The 22614-nt window shown below is 42.0% G+C and overlaps 2 protein-coding genes across 6 annotated transcripts in view; one reads left to right on the top strand and one right to left on the bottom strand.

Moving 5' to 3' along the window:
• The window catches only part of LOC121167967 (RNA exonuclease 5-like), a 30855-nt gene extending 16953 nt beyond the window's left edge, over positions 1-13902 (bottom strand). For 2 of the 3 annotated variants that reach the window (XM_040997696.1, XM_040997697.1), the window contains exons 1-6: positions 13505-13902; positions 9635-9747; positions 7224-7350; positions 4722-4836; positions 2877-3014; positions 1752-1840 (exon numbers count right to left, since the gene is read on the bottom strand). In XM_040997696.1, coding sequence (XP_040853630.1) covers positions 1752-1840; positions 2877-3014; positions 4722-4836; positions 7224-7350; positions 9635-9747; positions 13505-13636 — 714 coding nt within the window. In that variant the 5' untranslated portion in view covers positions 13637-13902. The remainder of the gene's footprint in view (positions 1-1751; positions 1841-2876; positions 3015-4721; positions 4837-7223; positions 7351-9634; positions 9748-13504) is intronic. The other variant, XM_040997695.1, reaches the window with a different exon arrangement.
• A 131-nt stretch (positions 13903-14033) lies between these two features.
• LOC121167955 (ERI1 exoribonuclease 2-like) overlaps positions 14034-22614 on the top strand; it is a 34579-nt gene continuing 25998 nt past the window's right edge. For 2 of the 3 annotated variants that reach the window (XR_005885665.1, XM_040997677.1), the window contains exons 1-8: positions 14034-14190; positions 15170-15237; positions 15326-15409; positions 15903-16030; positions 18041-18197; positions 18938-19038; positions 19562-19643; positions 20477-20565. Coding sequence is in view for 2 of the 3 variants with exons in the window: in XM_040997677.1 (XP_040853611.1) it covers positions 14168-14190; positions 15170-15237; positions 15326-15409; positions 15903-16030; positions 18041-18197; positions 18938-19038; positions 19562-19643; positions 20477-20565 (732 nt within the window). In the remaining variant the exon portion in view is untranslated. Of the gene's footprint in view, positions 14191-15169; positions 15238-15325; positions 15410-15902; positions 16031-18040; positions 18198-18937; positions 19039-19561; positions 19644-20476; positions 20566-20760; positions 22262-22614 lie in introns of those variants that run through there. The other variant, XM_040997676.1, reaches the window with a different exon arrangement.

Genomic DNA, 22614 nt, shown 5'->3' with positions numbered 1-22614 from the left:
AATGATCCAGTATGGATTAAATTAGTGGAAAGGATCTGCTCAGGAAGATGAAAGGAAATAATATTGATTGATACTGTATCCCTTATACATCAGCTATCATTAACAGATTAGTTTTATTAAACACACTCTATTATCATCTAGTGCTGTACTAAGTATTTCATAGTGACCCTACCTCACAGGATGAAGCTAACAGGTTAGGGGACTTGGCTAGAATGACAAAAGCAAACATACTCTGACATGACAGATTATGAAACTTTAGTTCTTAGCTTCCATATTAAGCACTGAGAAGCTTATTTTTTTAAAAAAAAAAAGATTTATTTTTCTTATTGGAAAGGCCAATATACAGAGAGGAGAGACAGAGAGGAAGATCTTCCATCCGATGATTCACTCCAAAGTGAGCGCAAGAGCCGATGCTATGCCGATCAGAAGCCAGGAGCCTCTTCCGGGTCTCCCATGTGTGTGCAGGGTTCCAAAGCTTTGGGCCGTCCTCGACTGCTTTCCCAGGCCACAGGCAGGGAGCTGGATGGAAAGCAGGGCTGCCGGGATTAGAACCGGCACCCATATGGGATCCCGGGCGTGCAAGGCGAGGACCTTAACCACTTGTGCCACCGCACCTGGTCCGAGAAGCTTATTTCTTGAGGAATTAGAGGGGGATGCAAAGCTTATTTCCTCAGGAATTAGAGGGGGATGCACTGGCTTTGAAAGGAAACTTCCTGAAATGAGCCAAAGCATAACACAATGGATGCTTGTAACAACTGCCTGACACACCCATATCCCACGTGAGCTCCCATTTGAATCCTGGTTATCTCACTTCCAATCTAGCTCCTTTCTAATGTGGCTGGGAAAGCAGGAGGGAACAGCCCAAGTGCTTGGGCCCCAGCTACCCAAGTGAGATCCAAAGTTCCAGGCTACTGCCTTTAGCCTTGTCCAGCCCAGGCTGTTGGGGCCAGTTGGGGAGGCAACCAACAGACTGAAGATATGTCTTTTTGTCTCTTCAACTGTGCCTTTTAAATAGTTCTCAAAATAAATCCATAAAGAAATACACAAAGGATGCTTATGCAAGGAAATCCCATTTATCTAAAAATATGTAAAACTAAGCCAAACCAATGGTAATTAAGGCACACTCTTTTCAGAAATAAACACTTGTTCAAAAAACAGAGTAATGAGCAAAACCAAACATAGCAACCTAGTTAGAAAACATTTATCTATGCTTTTTAAAAATTTTATCTGCTTTCTCTTTTTTTAAAAAAATTTATTTATTTTATTGGAAAGGCGGATATAAGAGAGGAGGACAGACAGAGAGGAAGATCTTTCGCCTGATGATTCACTCTCTAAGTGACTGCAATGGCTGGAGCTGCGCCGATCTGAAGCCAGGAGCCAGGAACCTGTTCCAGATCTCCCACAAGGGTGCAGGATCCCAAAGCATTGGGCCATCCTGCACTGCTTTCCCAGGCCACAAGCAGGGAGCTGGGTAGGAACAGGGCTGCCAGGATTAGAACTGGCGCCCATATGGGATCCCAGCGCGTTCAAAGCAAGGATTTTAACCACTAGGCCACTGCGCCGAGTCCTCCCTGCTTTTTTTTTAAATTTCAGAATCAGAGTTAGAAAGAGAAAAGGAGACACAGAAACAGAGAAAGCTCTTCCAGCAGTTGGTTCACTTTCCAGATGGTTTCTATGAGCATGGCTAGGACAAGCCAAAGACTAGATCCTAGTTTACAATATTTTGTTGAAAAATCAAAGCTAGTATTTACCATTTCGCAGTCAAGTCCAAAGAGAGGACTATTATCTGTTACACAGCCATTACATTTGGTAGGTACAAAGTGTTCACAGCCAGTAAAACCTACAAGGAAAAGAAATAAAGCTTATTTCTTTAGAATTTAGAAATGACAAGAAAATACCATATTCATGCTCATCCAGGAAAATACCATAGGGTAAAAAAATCCAAGTAACTGCATGTACATAAAAAGCAGTAACCACATGTACATAAACTAGTAACCACACAAACAAAAGTAACTGCATGACCATAACAGCATTATTCATAATAACCAAAGATTAGAAATAACGCAAATGTCCATCCCCTGATGAGTAAATTAGTAAACCCAGACATCGAATATTGTCAGGTCATGAATAAAAGGTGATATTACATGCTACAATGTGGATAAACCATGAAAATACTATGCTAAGTAAAAGAAGCAGTCATAAAAGATAACATTTGCAGGACTCCAATACATGAAATATCCTGAATAGAGAAGTTATAGACAGAAAGTAATTTATAATCCCCAAAATAGGGAAATTGGAAGGAAATAATTGTATGGCATTTCTTTTGGGATGATGAAAGCATTCTGAAACTGAATTGTGGTCATGGATGTACCACTCTGTGAGCATACCAAAAATACTAAATTCTATGGTTTAAATGAGTGAATTGTGTAGCATATTAATTACACCAATAAAACTGGTTTTGAAAAGGAATTATAATTACAATGGCTATGATTAGGAGTGAACAAATACAAGCATGCTTATTAAATTCTCACCATAAAACTGACCAGGGCTCTACATCTAGATCAGCTCTGTCTTAAAGAACTGGGGGTGGAAGTTTATAAGTACTCTACTGAAGACATGCTGACTTGTTTTAATTTCTTAAGAAGAAATGAAATAAAATTTAATGAAAAGGAGTAACTTTATCACTAAATACTTCAATAACAATTAATGTTATTTCCATGTACTAAATAAAGACATCACTTTACCAATCATGATACATGCTTCTCACACTGTGGGAAGCAGTACACTTAAATCATTTCCTCATTAATAAAAAATTGAACAGAGAAGATACACTACTCAGAAAACAGCCAGAAAAATCATATTAAGTATAAGCCAACCTTGTAATGGGAAGTTCACTGTTTCCATTTCTTCCTTAGTCAGAAGGCATCTGAGCAAGCTCACTTTCTTAACACCATATTTTTGAATGATAGGGTCATTCTGTAGGTTGATGCTGGATTTTGAATTGGCAGAAGATGCTGAAACAAGAAAAACAACTGCATATATTTAGAAAATGTGTGTTTAAAAACTTCAGAGGACATGTGTCTGAACCGTGGGTAGGCTGAGATAAACACAGAGCAAAAGATGTGTAAGACCTGGCCCTAACTATTAAAGGGTTTACAATACAGCAATAAGAACACAAAGAAAAAGTAAGTCCCAAGCGGGTTATACTAGTAAAGGCTTTAAAGCGGGGGAAGGAGGAAGACTACTCCTCAGGCTGGAGAGGTCAGAGACAGCTCAAGAAGCGAAAGGAGAATGTGAGTCTCAAAGAAAAGGCAGCAAGAGCACACGGTGTTGTATCAGACCTGCTCGTTAGAGTATCTGCCACTCCCAGCAGCCCACTCTGGCTAAAGCTATTCCATCTTCAGCCACCTACCCAAGCACCAAGCAACACCCTGATTTTTTAACTAGGTGGGAGAAGGTTGGCATTGGTGGGCATCACTAACTGAGTAAGGATGTAGCCTTAGCCCAGGAGAGACCCAGGTGTAGACTGACCAATGTTTTGACGTTTTTAGTCAAGACATGTTCAAAGGTAACGATAGTAATAAAGCTAATCAGACTGTTTCCACAACTTTAACTAGAAAATATAGAGAACTAACCAGTTAGAATCTACATGTATAAACAATACCGTCAACACTCTCAAACAAAACTCTCCTTGCTTAAGTTGGCATGAATGAGCATTTGCCAAAAGGCCCAAAGTACCATGAGGAGAAAATGGAGTTACAATAGAACAGTAGTATATAAAACAAACTTGGTTTAGCAAGGGGATTAGTAAAGAAGAAAAAGGTCTAATCAAGTGGGAATATAAAACAGAGGTGGGGGACCACAGCAGTGGCACTGCAGGCTGATCTTTGGCCTGCAGTGCCAGCATCCCACAGGGGTGTCAGATCAAGCCCCAGCTGCTCCGCTTTTGATCCAGCTCCCTGCTCAGGACCTGTGAGGGCAGTAGACTTGGGCCTTCCAGGAAGGAGAAACACTGGAAAGATAGAAAACTTGAGGCTAGATGCCGCTGAGATGGGGATAACAGCAATAACCGTTCTGAAGAAGGAAAGAAAATGACTAATTACTCTCAACACCTCTTCATGTTTCCAATGTATAACTTCTATTCAATTATTTATAAATATACAGAAGCATCTATAAGCAATAATTACCCTTATTGTTAATCATGAACTCTGGTAAACCCTATCCCAGTCTATGTTACTCTCTCTCTATTTTCTACCACTCAAAAAACTATAACTCTTTTATGAGATACAAGCTACAGATTGAAAAACACTGCTATCCTAGATTTATTTATATTTCAGCTGGCTGGCACCTGGACCTATTCCCTGTTCCTCACTGTAAATATTAGTAGGTGTCCTTTACATTAGTTGGAATCCTCCCTTTCAACTGATGGTGCAAAGACTCGGTGACAGTTCAGCGATGCTTCACAGTAATGCCCAGGAGTCCAATGTCAGTGACAGGAGTCTTAGCTGCCTGACCTAATCAGGTATTTCCTGAGGTACAAACTCTGTGGCTGCCGTTCTTTGCTGTCTAATGTCCCGGGGGTAGCTGTACATCTCTTCCTCAACAAATCTGCTTCTCTGCCTGATTAGAATTTGGTTCTGATGCTTGTAACAATAAACTTGACTGAAAAATCTATTTGCAGCCAAATCCATAACATTTCTGAGAGTAAGCACATTATCAACGTGGAATCCCAGGCATACTTTCCAGCGTCTTGAGTGGATCTCCAGTTGGTTGTTTCTGTTTCAGTCCAATGAGATCAGCTAGAAAATTAGGTGATGGAGGCGGCAAGCGGAATTTCTGAAAAACACATGAACAGGTCTTAACAAAAATGCTTGCAAGACTTTAAGACACAAGGGGATGAAAGATCTGGACTTCCACTGCTAGCTCCCGTGCTATGAGAGGCAATGTAAAACATTTCCTTAACAGGTAAAAATGAAGTCCTATTTACTTTGCTAGGTAGGATATAAATGTATAGCAGCTGGTTGTGTATATACTAAAATTGAGATGCCAAGGAAGTAGTTACAGGATGTGGTTAAGAACTTGCATTTTCTAACATATTGGTCACTCAATACCATGTTAATTAACTTCATGATGTTGTTAATTTTGATGTTTCTTCCTGTTGTTGAAGTTGTGTAGTGACATCTCATTGGAGGGGATGATATTCTACCAGCTCTACTTTCAGACCAAGGATGGTCTCCCAATGAAACTGTTGAATTTATCTGGACAATAAGATGCTGGACTCTCCACATGGTCCATACCTGCAATGAAGGAATCATGACTGGATATGATCTGTACTACTGTAACAGTATGGAGGAATTCAATATGGGGGGAGGGCTTGGGGAAGGGCTGGGGGAATCCCAGAGCCTATGAAACTGTCATAAAATGATATAAAAAAATAAACAAACAATGTACTTATTTTTGTGCAAAAAAAAAGAAGTCCTATTTACCATGATTACCTCAAACTTTCTTTGCTTCTTTGATTATACATCATAAACACAGAACAATACACCTTAGTTAAGGAAAATGGCCTGTATTTTTCAAAGTATTCCCATACCTATTACTTCTTTTTTAGATTTATTTATTTTTTTACTGGAAAGGCAGATTTACAGAGAGAAGCAGAGACAGAAAGATACTCCATCCACTGGTTCACTTCTGCAATGGCCAGAGCTGAGTCAGTCTGAAGCCAGGAATCAGGAGCTTCCTCCAGGTCTCCTACACGGGTACAGGATCCCAAGGCTTTTGGTCGACTTCTACTGCTTTTCCAGGGCAGAAGCAGCGAGCTGGAAGGGAACTAGAGCGGCCAGCATACAAATGGTTGCTCCTACAGGATCCCAGTGCATTCGTGCATACAACACAAGGACTTTAGCCACTATTATATCATTGGCCAGCATGCCAGACAGGACAGGAAACACAACAGGACAAAGACAAGGAAAGCTCTGGCCTCAGGCATACCTGGTTTACATTTCAATTTCATCATTTACTAGATAACTTGGGCAAATTACTCAGTTTCTTATACAGAAAATAGGAATTTAAAAAGTATCTTCTATATGTCTATCATGAAAATAAAAGATAAAGTACTCAGAGCCTCAAGCACTCACGACATGAGATCTAACTGAAGCTCACCAATTCAAATGCTTTCCAAAGTGTAAAAGGATGAAAAAGGTCAACAGTGATGAAAGAGGCTTTCGAAAACTAGAGAGCGCAGACTTCTAAAGGTAACAGCTGGGTCTGGCGTGGTAGCCTAGTGGCTAAAGTTCTTGCTATGCATGCATCAGTATCCCGTGGATGGCTAAAAATCTTGGGAGCCTACACCTGTGTGGGAAACCCAGAAGAGGCTTCAGGCTCCTGGCTTCGGATCAGAACAGCTCCGGCTGTTGAGGTCGCTTGGGGAGTGATTCAATGGACAGAAGATCTTCCTATCTTTCCTCCTGTCTGTGTATCTGACTTTCCAATAAAGGATAAAATAAATCTTAAAAAAAGAAAAGAAAGCAGCTGCTGGGGCCAGCAGTGTAGCATGGTGGGCCAAGCCTTAACCTGTGGTGCTGGCCTCCCATAAGAGAGCCAGTTTGTGTTCCAGTTTCTCCACTTCGAATCCACTTCCCTGCGAGTGGGCTGGGAAAGCAGTGGAAAATGAGGTAAGTCCTTGGGTCCCTGCACCCATGTGGGAGAGCAGAGGCAGTTCCTGGCTCCTGACTTCAGACAGGCCCAAAGCTGTTGTGGCCGTTTAGGAAATGTACCAGTGAATGGAAGGTCTAGGACTCTCCTGCTCTCTGTGTATCTTTGCTTTTCAAGTAAACAAATAAACCTTTAAAAAAGTCACCACAGCAGGTGAGATTCTAAGAGTGCCTAACTGTGAGATCTTTTTCTCAAGAAAGGTAGAAAAACAGATTTTTATCCAAAATTATAATTTTAGGAAATACCATTGCCCAAACAGTATGATTAATATTAGATAAAACCAATCAAAGGAGCTAGAGATTACACCTGGGAACAAAAGCAACAACAACAGCAGCAACAACAGCAACACGGAGAAACAAATCATCTCAATATCTGCATCTTAGTCCTTTTGGCTTCCTATCCACATCCCTTGTTCAGGAAGGTTGCTAAGCAACATGGCCCCGCACATGCACTACCCTCAGCATGGAAGGTTCCAATTCAGCCCCTGAAACACACTTTTCTTGACTTACATGTCCAAATGCCTTTCCGAGATATCCAAACTCCAAATAGAACCTGTAAAACTGTAGCTGACTCATTCCCTGAAGAACAAACACCACCACACCCTTCAGGTACTTTTGGTGAATAATCTGGCACCATCTGTTGAAAAACCAAACCAACACAGTTAGCAGTGACACCCCCAAGTCAGTTTACAGTATACTAAATGGAAGCAGGAGGGAGAAAAGCAGTTAAGTTACATTTAATGGAATTTATCAGCCCTGACTAACTGCCTGCACCTAGAAGGCAGGTATTACTGCACAAAATTCAAGTAAAGATCTCTTAAGCCAAATGTTGGCTGTATTAAAATCAGTTAAATATCAAGTAAAATGTACTGCATTTAAATTCACTAACAGTTTTTTTAAGAACACAATTGGAGGAGTGACTGGCACTGTGGCGTATGGGTGCCACTTCAAGTTCCTGCTCCTCCACTTTTGGTGGCCTGGAAAAGCAGTGAAGGATGGTGCAAGCCCTTGGGACCCTGCAGCCATGTGGGACAACGGGAGGAGGCTCAAGGCTCCTGGCTTCAGGCTCTGGACTGGCCCAACTTCAGCCATTGTAGCCATCTAGGGAGTGAACCAGTGGAGAGAAAATCTATCTAAAATACTGATTTTCAAATAAATCAAAGTTTTTAAAGACTCATTTTTTTTTTTTATTGCAAAGTCAGAATTACAAAAAGAAATAGAGATAAGATTCCTCTATCTGCTGTTTCACACCCCAAAGGCTGCAATGCCTGGAGCTTAGCTAATCCAAAGCCAGGAGCTTCTTCCAGGTATCCTACATGGATGCAGGGTCCCAAGGACTTGGGCTATCCCCAGTGTTTTCCCAGGCCACAAACAGGGAGCTGGATGGGAAGTAGAGCAGCCGGGACATAAACCAGCGGCCATATGCGATCCCAACACATGCAAGATGAGGACTTTAGCCACTAGGCTACCACACTGGGCCCCAAAGAAATGAATTTTGTTTTAAACTTACTTTAAAACAGAGGGACATAAGGAAAACAAAGAAACAGAGAATCTTTCATCTGTTGCTTCACTCCGAAATGGCCATAAAGGCCAGGGACGGCCCAAGTGGAAGCTGGAACCCTGGAACTCCATTCAGGTCGCCACGTGGATGGCACGTGTTTTCTCAAGCAAATCATAAGCAGAGCAAACAGGACACAAACCAGAAGGACTTGGAAAGTCGCTGAGGAGATGGCAGCTTAACTCACTGTGTCACAACACTGGCTCCAATTACACTTTGTTTTAAATCACAACAATTGGATGCTGGATTCTTTGCCAATGTCCATGCCTACAATGTCAGGAAACACTTAAATAGCAAAATGATGGACTGATTCTGAAGGAATAAAATATTGTAATTATATAGGGAAAATCTTTGCAAGGGGGTGGGGGGGGGCGGGATGCCAGAGCCTACGGAACTGTATCATGGAATAATAAAACAAAAACAAAACAAAAAATCAGGGCCCGGGGCAGTAGCCTAATGGCTAAAGTTCTCACCTTGCACATACTGGGATCCCATTACCCAGTTCATGTCCCAGCGGTCCCGCTTCCCATCCCAGCTCCCTGCGTGTGGCCTGGGAAAGCAGTCAAGGACAGCCCAAAGCCTTGGAACCCTGCACACACACAGGAGACCTGGAAGAGGCTGCTAGCTGCTAGCTTCACATCAGCTCAGCTCTGCTGTTGAGGCCGCTTGGGGGGTGAATTAGCAGATGGAGGATACTCTTCTCAGTCTCTCCTCCTCTATCTGACTTTCCAATAAAAATAAAAAAATCTTTAAAAAATATACTAGAACTAAGCTCCTTTCACAAAGTTCATGCTCAACATTCTAACCTACTCTACTTTGCTAAACTAGGTATTCAAACAGCTTCAAGAATTTCAATTTTAGATAAATTAACAGGCAAATGGCATTATTTGTTGGTATAGAAGATGGTTTTTTAGCTGTCTGGCCAATTTATAACTTCCTCCGGGGATATATGCATTTGAAAATCTCTTTATTGTTAAATAACATTGACAATATCGGAAATAAAGACTGTCACGGCTGTATATTTGAAAAAGGAAAAAACTGACTGGAATTGTTAACATCATGTTATTTCAACTGGGTGTACAAAACTAAAATACCTACAAAACATCCAGAGAAATATTGCAATTAAACATAACAAACCACCAGTACTGACAAAACACTGCCATGCTAGGCTTTTTGAAGGAAACACACACACACACACACTTTCATGTAGGAATTCACAAACCAGATTGTTGAAAGCCATAATAAGCTAAATAAATAAATAGGATATGGTGCATGGCAAATAATGCCAATAAGCTAAATATGGTCTTTTAGGCACTACTTTGAAACCTCTGGTCTAGACTTGCTGTTCAAGTTCATGTCATACCTGGGTTTAGAAGCACAGGAATTTCCCAGAACTGCATACTTTAGCAATTCAAATAGCTGGCCATAGGTTACCTCACAGTTTTCAGCAAATAAAACAGTAGATAAGCGAGGCTTCTGCAAACATATATCAAGAAACAGGGAATTAAATGTATCAACTAAAACAAATCATCAATTTAGCTTCTGGTTTTCTAAAAAGATTTATATATCAGGGCAGGCACTGATAAAGGTGCGACCATAATACCAGCATCCCATGAGAACCAATTCATGTCCCAGTTGTTCCACTTCTGGCCTAGCTTCCTCCTAATGGCCTGTGAAAAGTAGTGGAAGACAGTCTAAATGTTTGTGGTCCTGCCATTCATATGGGAGACTTGAAAGAATTTCTTGCCTCTTGGCACAGGCTTGGTTGTTGAGGCCATTTCAGGAGTGAAGGAGAGAATGGAAGATCTTTGTGTTTCTCTCCCTCTGTGTAACTTGACTTTGAAATAAAATTTCAGTAAGCGGGGCCAGTGCTATGGCAAAGTAAGCTAATCCTCAGCCTGAGGTGCCAGCATCTCACATGGGCATTGGTTCATGTCCTGGATGCTGCACTTCTGATTCAGCTCCCTGCTTATGGCCTAGGAAAGCAGCAGAGATGGCTCAAATTCTTGAGCCTTTGTATCCACATTGGAGATCCAGAAGAAGCTCCTGGCTCCTGGCTTTGGATCAGCTCAGCTTTGGACATTGTAGCCATTTGAGGAGTGAACCAGCAAATGGAAGACCTGTCTCTCCTTCTGTGCTAACTCTGCCTTTCCAACAAAAATGAACCTTTAAATTTTTTTTTCAAAAACAAAGAGCTTATAAACATTATAAGCTGTCTTATAAGATGTCCTGTCTAATCATTTTCTGAGGATAAACTCCCAATCAAAAAGAATATATATATTTACCATTCGGACAAATACTGATAACCCTAAGAATGCACCAATTTATTTTCATTAACCAACAATTTGTCAGACTGAAAAAGTGGGCCTGAGCAACCTAAGGATCTATATAGTTGCTAAGCAGCCATGTTTGCCAGGCATGAGATACGAAGAGCCTAAATCATATGAAGAGGGTGTCCTACAGGGGAAGCAGTGCAGCACGACGGAAGCCCAAGACACTGAGGGGTATGTGCCCATGTGATCATCCACGAAGGGGACAAGGGAGAGCAGTGAGGCCCGGCAACGTGGGGGGACTGCAGTAGCCTGTGGAGTGTTCAGAACTTGAACAGAGGGTGTCGTGTGAGAACGGTGGAATCTATCACAGGAATGACGATGGCACCTCAAAGGAAGGTGACATGGCACAAGCACGAAGTCCAAGCAGGGCGAGAAGGGTGCTGATTAAATATACAATAGATGATGGAAGTCAGGTTCCTCACTCAGATAAGTTACTAGTATAAACAGAAAACTAGAATGACCCAGGCAGCATTAGATCAGAAACAGATACTGGTGTGATCAGGGTTTTTAACATAAGTTAACACAGAAAAAAACTTTTAAGATTTATTTATTTTTACTGGAAAGGCAGATTTGCAGAGAGCATAAGAGACAGAAAGATCTTCCATCTGTTGGTTCACTTGCCAAGTCACCACAATAGCCACAGCTGAGCCAATCTGAAGCCACGAGTCTGGAACTTCTCCCAGGTCTCCTGTGTGGGTGCAGGGTCCCTTTGGGCCATCCTCCATTGCTTTCCCAGGCCACAAGCAGGGAGCAGGATGAGAAGTGGAGCAGCTGGGATAAGAACTGGCGTTCATATGGGATCTTGGTGCACGCAAGGTAGATTTAGCCATTAACCATTGTGCCAGGCCCAACACAGAAAAGTTTTGTTTTGTTTTTTAAGATTTTATTTTATTTTTATTGGAAAGTCAGCTATACAGAGGGGAAGAGAGACAGAGAGGAAGATATTCCATCCAATGATTTAGTGGCCCCAATAGCCGGAGCTGACCAATCTGAAGCCAGGAACCTGGAGCCTCTTCTGGGTCTCCCACTCGGGTGCAGGATCCCAAGGCTTTGGGTCATCCTCCACTGTACCGGCCAGCAGAGCCAGTAACGTGGACACGGCGAGGGTCAGGGAATGAAACACCGACAGGAGACCAGTAATGGTGGAAGAGGTCTCTCCGGCCTCCCTTTATTCAGCCATATATACTTTCCCCCCCAAGCCCCTAGCAGAACAATAGGATGCTAATGAGTCTGATAGACCAGGTGCCACTAGCCTCAAGCCCATTTCCTGCAGGAGCCAAGCTTAACAAATGCTAATCAACTCCTTTAGCTCTCAACACTCCACTGCCTTCCCAGGCCACAAGCAGGGAGCTGGATGGGAAACAGGGGTGCCAGGATTAGAACCGGCTCCTCTATGGGATACTGGTGCATGCAAAGTGAGGACTTTAGCCACTAGGCTACCAGGTCGGGCCCACAGAAATGTTTTAAATGTAAAGTTGTATACATGTGCTTGCAAACATGTATATTCATACATATTCCTTAGCTCAGTCTTTTAGGAGTTGTTGCAATCCCAACAACACTGAGCCTATGGAGGACCCAAACACTAAGTATCTAAATGTCACTCTGAAACAACCATGTATCCTAAAAGAAATGGTTAATTCCAGGGCTGGAACACTGAAACCAAAAGCAGTAAAATGTTTAGTGGTGGGAGGGGTGGGTGGTATACCACATAAAGTTGCAGTCTACAAGGCCAATATCCCACCTTTCCTCTCCTGGCTGCTCCACTGAGGATCCAGCTCCCTGCTATGGCCTGGGAAAACAGCAGAGGAGGGCCCAACATAGGAGATCAGCAAGAAGCTTCTGACTCTTGGTTTCAGAGTAGCCTAGCTCCAGCTATTGCCACTATTGGGGGAGTAAACGAGTGGACACAAGAGCTCTCACTTTCATTCTGTCTCTTTCTCCCTGTATCTCCTTCAAATAAAAATAAATATATATATATATATATATACAAAGAAAAGACTGAGGAACAGTCAGGACTTAAGTAGACATGACAACTAAATGTAATACATGATTATAAATGGTACCCTAAGCTGAAGTATATTTGAACAGTTAGAGAAACTTGAGTGGGATCTAAGGATTAGATAGTAGAATGTGTTCATATGAACTTAACTAATTTTGGTGGTTGCACTGTGATTATGTATAACTGCAGGAAACACATATTCCAAAACTCAGGAGGGTAAGGACAGTTTCAAATGCTGGTGGGAGGTAGTTTTGGGGACAATTCCTGCAACTTTTCTTTAAACTTGAGATTGCTAAATAATGAAAAAAAAAAATGTGATTGCCAATCTCCCTCTTTATAGTTCTTGCCACAGTAACCTTTGGAAAACTTTTGGCAATCTGATAGGCAGAAAAAAATCGCTACAATTTCAATTTTATAAAATATTTTCATAGTTTCAACTCCCTTCTAACATATTATGTAATGTATATTATCATTATACCTCTCTGTGCATTAGCACATAAGCCCTGCCAGGGGCGTGATCTCTGTTTATTCACTAATATTCACATGGTAGACAATAAAAAAAAAAATCTGATGAAGGGCTGAATTAGGTATATTTAGACTCAATAAAACAGCATGGATGATCAGCCTTTCTCCTTACTGAAATGCAAACATCCCGAAGCCTACAACAATCTCCTGGAACAACACCGCAATACCTATTTGTTAAATGAACATTCTTGCCACGTGCCAGGAGATGGCAATTTTAAATCACCAACAAGCCCTCGGGGAAGAGGTAATCGCATGGTACACTTCTGAGAACAGATTCCAGGAAGCCACTGGGGTCGGGGAGTCTGTTCTGGCCCCCCGAAAACTCCAAAACGCTCGGGGTGGGAGGGCCACCCTATTCGGGACTCCCGCCGCTCACCTTGGCCAGGGGCTGCCTCTCCTCCCAACGGCCTCGCATCGCGTCCGCCACCCCCTGAGGCTCGTTCGGGGCCCGCTTCCTCTTCCTGCCGTTTCTGGGAGGCCTCCCGGTCCTGTCCCTTTCTGGCTCCATAACGCTGCGGAGAAAGAATCAACTTAGAACGGAGGCAACTCGGACGCCCATATTCCACGACCCCCGGACGTTGTTAAAGGGAAAAGCAGCAGGAAACGGACAATCTAGAAGGTTCCACGGACAGCTTGCTCGAGGCTCAGTTTACAAAGTTCCCGCTACCCGCCCACGAAGCGTGGGTGGCGTCCACGATGCCCGTGTCAGGCAGCCCAAACGGCTTTAGCCTCGTCGGCTTCTGGGTTCCAATTCGAAACGGCTTCCCAGTCCGCGCCAACACGTACCCGCCCACCGGCCAAAAAAAAAAAAAAAGAGCATAGCTCCGCCCCGCGGCTTCCCCGCCAGAAGCCACGCCCCACGCTCCGAAATCCCGGAAACGTCTCACAGAAAGCCGAGCGGAAAATCGGACGCGCTCTCGCCTCAGCCGCCGCAAACGCCTCCTCCTCAGTCCCGACGCGCGGCTACTTTGAACCGGCAGGAAGTGAGAGACGACCGACTTCCGGCGGTTGGACTGTGAAAAGCAAGGGAGTGCCAGGGATGGCGACGAAGCGGCTGGCGCGGTACGAGGGAGGGCGGTTCGTGAGGAGGTTTTGTGGGGCCGGAGGGAGGAAGGGTCGCCCCTTGGTCAGGCTCTGGCGGCCGCCTCGTTCTCCCGCAGTCTCCGAGACTAGGACCCGTTCTCACGGTCTCAAGCGTAAACGGCCCCTGGGGGAGAACACGGAGCTGGAACGTCGGAGAGTGGGAGAGCCGGGAGCTCCGGGTTCTAGACTGTGTTCCTGAGCCGGGGTGTGCGCGTTCTAAGCCTCGAGGCGAGGCGGAACCTGTGCATGGTTCCAGAGTCTGGGGTGCGCGCTGCGTGCATCCAGCTGTGCAACCTCGCCGCTTTAAGGAATCAATCCCTAAGGTCGCCTTCCTGACTCCTGGGCACAGTGTGCCCGTGTTTGGATTCAGAAAAGCAGTAAACAGCTTGGGCTTTAAAGGGTGTGTGTGTGTGTGTGTGTGTGTGTGTGTATGTATGTGTATATATATATATATATATATATATATATATACCTGGTTGAAGCTGCCTGCTTGTTAGCAGTTTGACTCACCTGCGCTTAAGGCCTCAGCCAGCTCTTCCCTTTCTTTGACATTTTTACTTTGGGAAGCCTCATAAATTATATTGCAGTGATTTCCAGGATGTCTTGGTTTTTGTTTTGTTTTGTTTTAAACCCAGTGTTTTTTTTTTTAAACTCCCAGAGGATCAGGCAGTGCCCTGTGTACTTAGCCATTCAGAACTGTGCAGGGATTAGAAAAAAAAGCCAAGCATAATTTAAGCCTTACCTGTTTACCTCCTTTCACTGTAAAGGGTAAAATTAACACAAGTTTGAAAAGAGGTATGGCACTTATTACAGGAAACCTGTGTCTTTTTGCTCCTCCATGCAAGCTCAGTAATTTCCTCTCACCACACATTAAAAGAGGGTTTTGCTCATTTAGTAGCTTGTTTAAAACAGGAGTATGCATGAATTTATTAAACACATTGCTATTTTGCATTTTTAGGCAGCTTGGCTTAATTAGGAGAAAATCAGCTGCACCAGCAAGCGGAAATCCAGGAAGAAGCAAATTCAGTAAGTAGTGTGCCTGATTTCTTTCACATCTTATAGCCTTGCACTTTCAAAACCAGTAATGTATTAAGAAGCCCTTACTCTTTTGCAGAGCAATTGTTTGATTACTTAATTGTCATCGATTTTGAGTCAACGTGCTGGAGTGATGGGAAGCACCATGGTAGCCAGGAAATAAGTAAGTGTGATGCCAGTAGCTGAAACGGGTCTGGATGAGTCATTTTAACTGGAAACATGCCAATAGCTTAAGAAAACAGAGTAGTCTGTGAATGGGTAGTGTTAAAATATGTGTATTAAAAATCTAAGGAGTTAAGAAAAAAATCAATCTCACATGTTTAGCTTGTCATTCATGAGTATAAAATAACTGATTATATGGAAGAGTTTGTATATAAAAATAATTACATTCAGTTACATAGAAGAAGAAAAATTTGTACGAAAAGCACATTTCAGATTCCATATGGGCTTTAGATTTAATAGTAGACGTGCATGTTTTAAGTGCTCTTAACTTGAGCATTTTGCATTTTGGCATTATGTCACACTACTTTTGTCATTTTAATACGCTTTTACTGAAACTGTTTAATAAATGCTGCTATTAATAAGCTATGTTTAAGCAGACCACAGCAGTAATTTTTAAAGTTACGTATTTGTCAATTGGTGTTTCTTTGGTTTAGTTGAGTTTCCAGCAGTATTGTTGAGCACTTCCACTGGAGAAATTGAATCTGAGTTCCATGTGTATGTTCAACCTCAGGAACATCCAATACTTTCTGAATTCTGCAAGGAACTGACAGGCATACAGCAGGTATGACACAAATTTTAAAATTCAGTTGTCACCTTCAAAAAGAAAGTAAAAGCTACATACCATTTGGAACCAGATTTATCTTTTGTTACAAGGAAAAAAGGGTTAATAACAATTCTCCTAAAATCTTTACAAACTAAAAATAGTGGTCTCATGAAATTAATTTCAAATTTGTTTTGTTGAAGGCATGCTGTACAGGAGTTCAGACATCACTCCCGACACAGCATCCTGTGTTGGGGTGAGGGTTGAATTCCCAGCTTCTCTGCTTCATATCCAGGTCCTCGTTATGTGCAAGGGACTGCAGCAGATGATGCCTGAGAACTTGGGGTCCCTGCCACCCACACGACAGATCCAGATAAAATTGGTTTTGGTTGGGCCCAGCGCCGTGGCGTAGCAGCTAAAGTCCTCGCCTTGAACGCACCGGGATCCCATATGGGTGCCGGTTCTAATCCCGGCAGCCCCACTTCCCATCCAGCTCCCTGCTTGTGGCCTGGGAAAGCAGTCGAGGACGGCCCAGAGCCTTGGGACCCTGTACCTGTGTGGGAGACCCAGAAGAAGTTCCTGGTTCCTGACTTCAGACCGGCATAGCATCGGCCGTTACAGTCACTTGGGGAGTGAGTCATCAGACAGAAGATCTTCCTCTCTGTCTCTCCTCCTCTCTGTATATCTGACTTTCCAATAAATAAATAAATCATTGATTTTGGTCTTACCCACACGAACTGTTGTGGCCACTTGGAGAGTGAACTAGCAATTCCCCGCCCCCCTTAGGAAAGATTTACAAAAAGAAGGAGAGTCACAGAAAGATCTTCCGTCTGCTGCTTCATTCTATATTGGCCCAAGCTGAGTCGATCCAGAGCCAGGAGCATCCTCCGTGTCTCCCACATGAATGTGGGGTCCCAAGGCTTTCGGGCTGTTTGTTGACTGCTTTCCCAGGCCACAGGCTGGGAGTTGGATGGGAAGTGGAGCAGCTGGGACATGAACTGGTGCCCATATGGGATGCTGCCATGTGCAAGGCAAGGATTTATAAAGCCTCTGAGCCATCACACCAGACTGTACCACTTTTTTAGAAGTAAATCTTGTAGAAATTAATTGATTCAAATATGTCTTTATTGTCAGTTTGGATTTAATGATTATATTTCTGTGCAATGTTATGCTTATCACCCTAGTTAGGGTCTATTCATTATTTTCTTTCTTTTTTTTTTTTAAGATTTCTTTATTTATTGGAAAGTCAGATATACAGAGAGGAGGAGAGACAGAGAGGAAGATCTTCCATCCGATGATTCATTCCCCAAGTGACCGCAATGGCCAATGCTATGCCAGTCCGAAGCCAGGATCCAGGAACTTCTTCTGGGTCTCCCACACGGGTGCAGGGTCCCAAGGCTTTCGGGCTGTTTGACTGCTTTCCCAGGCCACAAGCAGGGAGCTTGATGGGAAGTGGAGCTGCCGGGATTAGAACCGGCACCCATATGGGATCCCGGTGCGTTCAAGGCGAGGACTTTAGCCACTAGGCCACGGTGCTGGGCTCCATTATGTTATTTCTGTCCTATTTGTTCATTTGTCCATCCATCCTTCCTTTCCTTGCTAAGCAGATTTACAGAAGGGAGACAGAGAAAAAGATGTTCCATCTGCTGATTCATTCCCCAGATAGCTGCAACAAGCAGAGCTGAACCAATCCAAAGTTAGGACCTTCTTCCTGGTGTTCCACGTGGTGCAGAGGCCCAGGGACTTGAATCATCCTCTGCTGCTTTCCCAGTCCACCAGCAGGGTCCTGGATTAGAAATGGGAGAATCAGAGCACAAACCAACACTCATACGGTTGCTAGCACTTGAAGATGGGGAATTGGCCTGTAGAGCTTCGATGCCAGCCCCACCCCTGTGGCTTTTAACATTACTAGATAAACTCTTTATTTAGAACCTTTTCTTAATTATGTGCCCTAATGATACCTTTCTTACAATACATGCTACATAGTTCTAGAATTTGATCGGTGACTTTAGATTTTGTGAATCCCTCCAGGTTCAAGTTGACGAAGGAGTCCCTCTGAAGATTTGCTTATCTCAGTTCTGTAAATGGATTCATAAGATTCAGCAACAGAAGAAAATTATTTTTACTACTGGGACTTCAGAGCCTTCCACTTCAGAAGTAAAACCTTGTACCTTTGTTACATGGTCAGGTAAAAAATAAGTTATGCCTAGCAATAAGTGGGTATCATTACCATTTTAATTCTTCTAATTTTATACTTATGAACTAGAATGTTAACCATCTGGGGAAGAAAAAAAATCACATGCATAAAGATTGTTAATCAAGAAAGTAAAATTATTCATATTTTTAAAATTATTATTCCTGAATATCTTGAAGTTAGCTTTAGCTGTAAGAGTCTGTCTGTTCTTCAGAATCAAAGTAGATGATACAGAAAGAACAAATCTTGTTATGTTGTTCTCCGTGGCATTGAATAAAATGTCCAAATTTAACCTGCATCCTTTGCTTTAGTGCTTTGACTTGAAGGAAAAAAAAATGGACTGTTTAGTCTTTCCATGACGTGCTATGCTGTTGCCATTAATGCTCATTAATAGCACTGCTGCACCATTGGCAGCGAATCATGGACGTACTTGTTTTCTAGTTGCTATAATTTGATTTCTAAATGACATTAGTAAATTTCCTTAGAAATGATATATACAGCTTGTAATTTAACACTTTCCTGAAATAAGATATTATTGAAGCATTAACAAATGATTTTGAACCAGTCGCCAACCTGATTTAATAATTACACAAAGTGCATCATTAGTAGTTATTAACAAAGCAGTAACTGTTCTATTTTATATCATCTACTAACATTTTGTTTATATATGATGTTGAGCATAAGAAAACAATGTCAGCATTGTTGACTGTTCTGTTTTGGTGTATTTGACACAGACTGGGACTTAGGGGTTTGTCTGGAGTATGAGTGTAAGAGGAAACAGCTGCTAAAGCCCATATTCTTCAATTCTTGGATTGATCTCAGAGCAACTTACAAGGTAAGAACCAACATGGCTGCACGTTTACTTTACTTCTACGTTTCGTCCCAGCCGTAGGCTTACTGATAAGATATTTTCTGAGTTTGGGCATTTAGCACAATGAATAAGACACTGCTTAGGATCTCCACATCCAGTATTGGAGTGCCTGAGTTCAAGTCTCAGCTCTACTTCTGATTCCAACTTCCTTCGAATGTGCACCCTGGAAAGCAGTAGGCGATGGCTCGGAATTTGGGTCCTTGCTGCCCATGTGGGAGACTTGGATTGAATTCCCAGCTTTTGGTGTTGGCCTGGTGGAGCCCAGCTGTTATAAGCATTTGGAGAGTGAACCAATGAATGGGAGATTGATTTCTTTCTGCCTTTTGAATTAATTATATATATATATTTGTTCACATAAATATATTTCTGAAAGTATTTAAAAATTACATATTTCCAACCTAATGAAACTAAAAATTTAAGTAGTCAATACATAGCCTTTTAAATACTAATCATTCCTTTTCTGCTGTGTCATCTTTTATTTGATTAGCTTTTCTATAGGAGAAAACCAAAAGGTCTAAGTGGTGCCTTGCAGGAAGTGGGAATAGAATTCTCAGGAAGAGAACATTCTGGTTAGTATGAATTTTAAATAATTTTATTATATAAGTCTATCATAGTAATCTTTCACATTAACCTCATTTTTGGCAGTTTCGTTAATCAGAAATATTCATCCATGTAGAGAAAGTTCCTGATCTATAACAATTCAAGTCTGCAGTTAGCACTTTGATAATCTATTATAGCATAAAGACTGCCATCTGGTGGTGGCTTTCTGTTTGCTAAAAACAATTAGCCAAGGGCCCAGCACGAAAGCCTAGTGGCAAAAGTCCTCTGCTTGCACGCACCTGGATCCCATATGGGTGTCAGTTTAATCCAGGCACTCCTACTTCCCATCTAGCTCTTGGCTTTTGGCCTGGGAAAGCAGGTTGGCCCAAAGCCTTGGGACCCTGCACCCACAGAGACCTAGAAGAAGCTCCTGGCTCCTGGCTTTAGCTCAACTCATCTCTGTTGCGGCTACTTGGGGAGTGAATTGGTGGACAGAGGATCTTCCTCTCTCTCCTCCTCTCTGTAAATCTGAGCTTACAATAAAAATAAATAAAGCTTTAAAAAAATTTTTAAAGTAGCCAAAGAAAATGTAGTGTGTCTAGTTGGTACAGTGGACTAGTGAAAAAATAGAATAACACTATTAGATTACTCATAAATCATAGTCCCTAAAGGTTGTTGGTCACACTTGGGGAACTGACAAGTTTTCACGTCCTTCTTTGTACGTATGGGACATATTTTATTGGTAATGCTGCCACAGCGTTGTGATTATTGTTAGTAAATGATTGTAAAACTAATAGTATAACCCAGATTCTTGAAGTGGGATATTTTCTGTTATAATTACTAAGTTCACTGTCTGATTCAGGGTTGGATGATGCTCGGAACACTGCCCTCCTTGCCTGGAAGATGATCAGAGATGGTTGCCTAATGAAGATCACAAGGTCATTGAACAAGGTTAGTGACATCTTGCCTTTTGGTTCTGTCATCTACAACTCCAGAAGCAGTTGTAGGTTCATCAAAATGTAGATTTCATGTGTGCAGTCATTTATAAATCAGTGATTTTTTTCTTATTTGTCACATCTGTAATGTATACTGAAGAAATTATGAGCGCAGTTTGTAAAGCTGTTGGATTTGTCTGTGGAATCATAGGTTCCCACTGAGAAGAATCCCAACATTCTGAGCAGAAATTTGAATAGAAATCAAGTTGAAGAAACCTCTTCCTGCAATGTTAACATCCAGAGGCCCAGCAGATGTGATAGGGAGCCTAAAAATACCATAAATTCTTGTGAAAAAGTTCAAATGAGGTCAGTTTGTATGAATTCTCCCAAGAAGTTAGAGCAGGATCACTCCAAACAGAAGGACAACGTAAAAGCCGGTTTTCACAACGTCAAAAGTTGCTTACCTCTTTTGAATGCCAAACCTCCTTCTTCTCTGGAGCAGCTGTCATCTCCTACCTTGAATTCATCTCTCCATTTACAGAAGCAAAGAAAAAACGACCATCTTGCATATAATACCAAATCTAAGTCTTTAACAACTAGTTCAGAATTAGTGCTTGTTCCTACCACCATTCCATGTGTTAATCATGGCTCTGACGTGGAAATGAATTCTACTCCTGACTGTTTACCTGTGTTGACTGACTGGGAGGATGTAATTTTATTGCCAGCATCTCAGCCTGATCAAAGTGTAGATTGTATACCTCCCAATAGTGACTCAGGTATGTCTTTTAGTTCTGGAGAAAGATCAGTGGTTTTCGAAGAACCAGAAGTGCTAAGCTGTGAAAACTTGGAAGACATAGAGGAAACTCCTCAAAAGTTTGAGACCTCCAAATCAGTTGTGTACAAGAGTCCACACACTACTATTTATAATGTAAAGCAAACCAGAGATCTAGGTTCAAATGTTTCTGCCTTTAAGATACCCGGACACAAATCAAGTTCCTTCAGTACTGTTACTGCCAATGCATCTCATGCTTCAGATCTGGGAAAACATCCGCTTCACTTGGGTGGAAACAAAAGGAAGCCATTTAGTCCCCCAACCTTCCTATCAGCAAAAAAACAAAACTTTAGTACCCATGAAGAAAAGCCTACATCATCTGATTGCTCTGTAGTAAGAAATTCTTCCCGGGAAGTTCTCTCCCCTGTATTAACGCCTACGGTTAACTCAGGAGAGCCTTGGAACAATGGGAAAATGACACCTCCTTTATGCAAGTGTGGCCGAAGAGCTAAGAGACTTATTGTTTCTAATAATGGACCAAACCATGGAAAAGTCTTCTATTGTTGCCCTACTGGGAAATACCACGAAAACAGAAAGTGTTGTGGTTATTTCAAATGGGAACACACTCTTCAGAAGGAAAAAGCCAACGGCATGGTTCTGTCTCTTTCCACAGGGCAGCTTGTTTTTAATTCTCCTGAAATAAACCGTATCTCTGACAGAACTTTTTCTGTTAAAAATAGTTTGAAACTAAGGCCTTCAATGAGGAACTGACAGGCTTCATAGCCAAACTTTACTGTGATTTTTAGTGCAGAAAAGATTTAAGAACATGTATAAGCTCTCTAGACTAAGACTATTATACACATACATAAACTCAAACAGAAAAGATAAATTTCATCACCTTACACTTGAATTACCTTTTGTCTAATATTTGTATTCTGTTGTTCAAACATGAATCCTCATTGTTCCTTAAATTCCCAAATATGAATATTCTGATAATGTCTTATCCTACTTATGTCTTATATATTATTGTTGAAATTATATGTTCTTAAAGAACCATAAATGAAACATTGTGTATATTATTAGGTTAAATGTAATTAACAACAATAGTATATGACATCCTCCATTTATAGTTAGACCTTGAAACAAATATTTAAACTTTTTTAAAGATGTATTTATTTGAAAATCAGAGCTACAACAAATGAGAGAGAAAGATGCTTCATCCATTGGTTTACTCCCCAAATGACTGCAATGACTACGGCTGGGCCAGGCTGAAGGCTGGAAACGAGAGCCTCT

Source organism: Ochotona curzoniae, unplaced genomic scaffold, assembly GCF_017591425.1.
Source record: "Ochotona curzoniae isolate NIBS_2020 unplaced genomic scaffold, NIBS_Ocur_1.0 patch435, whole genome shotgun sequence".
In the NCBI taxonomy this organism is placed as follows: Eukaryota; Metazoa; Chordata; class Mammalia; order Lagomorpha; family Ochotonidae; genus Ochotona; species Ochotona curzoniae.
Note: the sequence above shows the minus strand (reverse complement) of the source record. Positions and strands in the feature narration are given on the sequence as shown.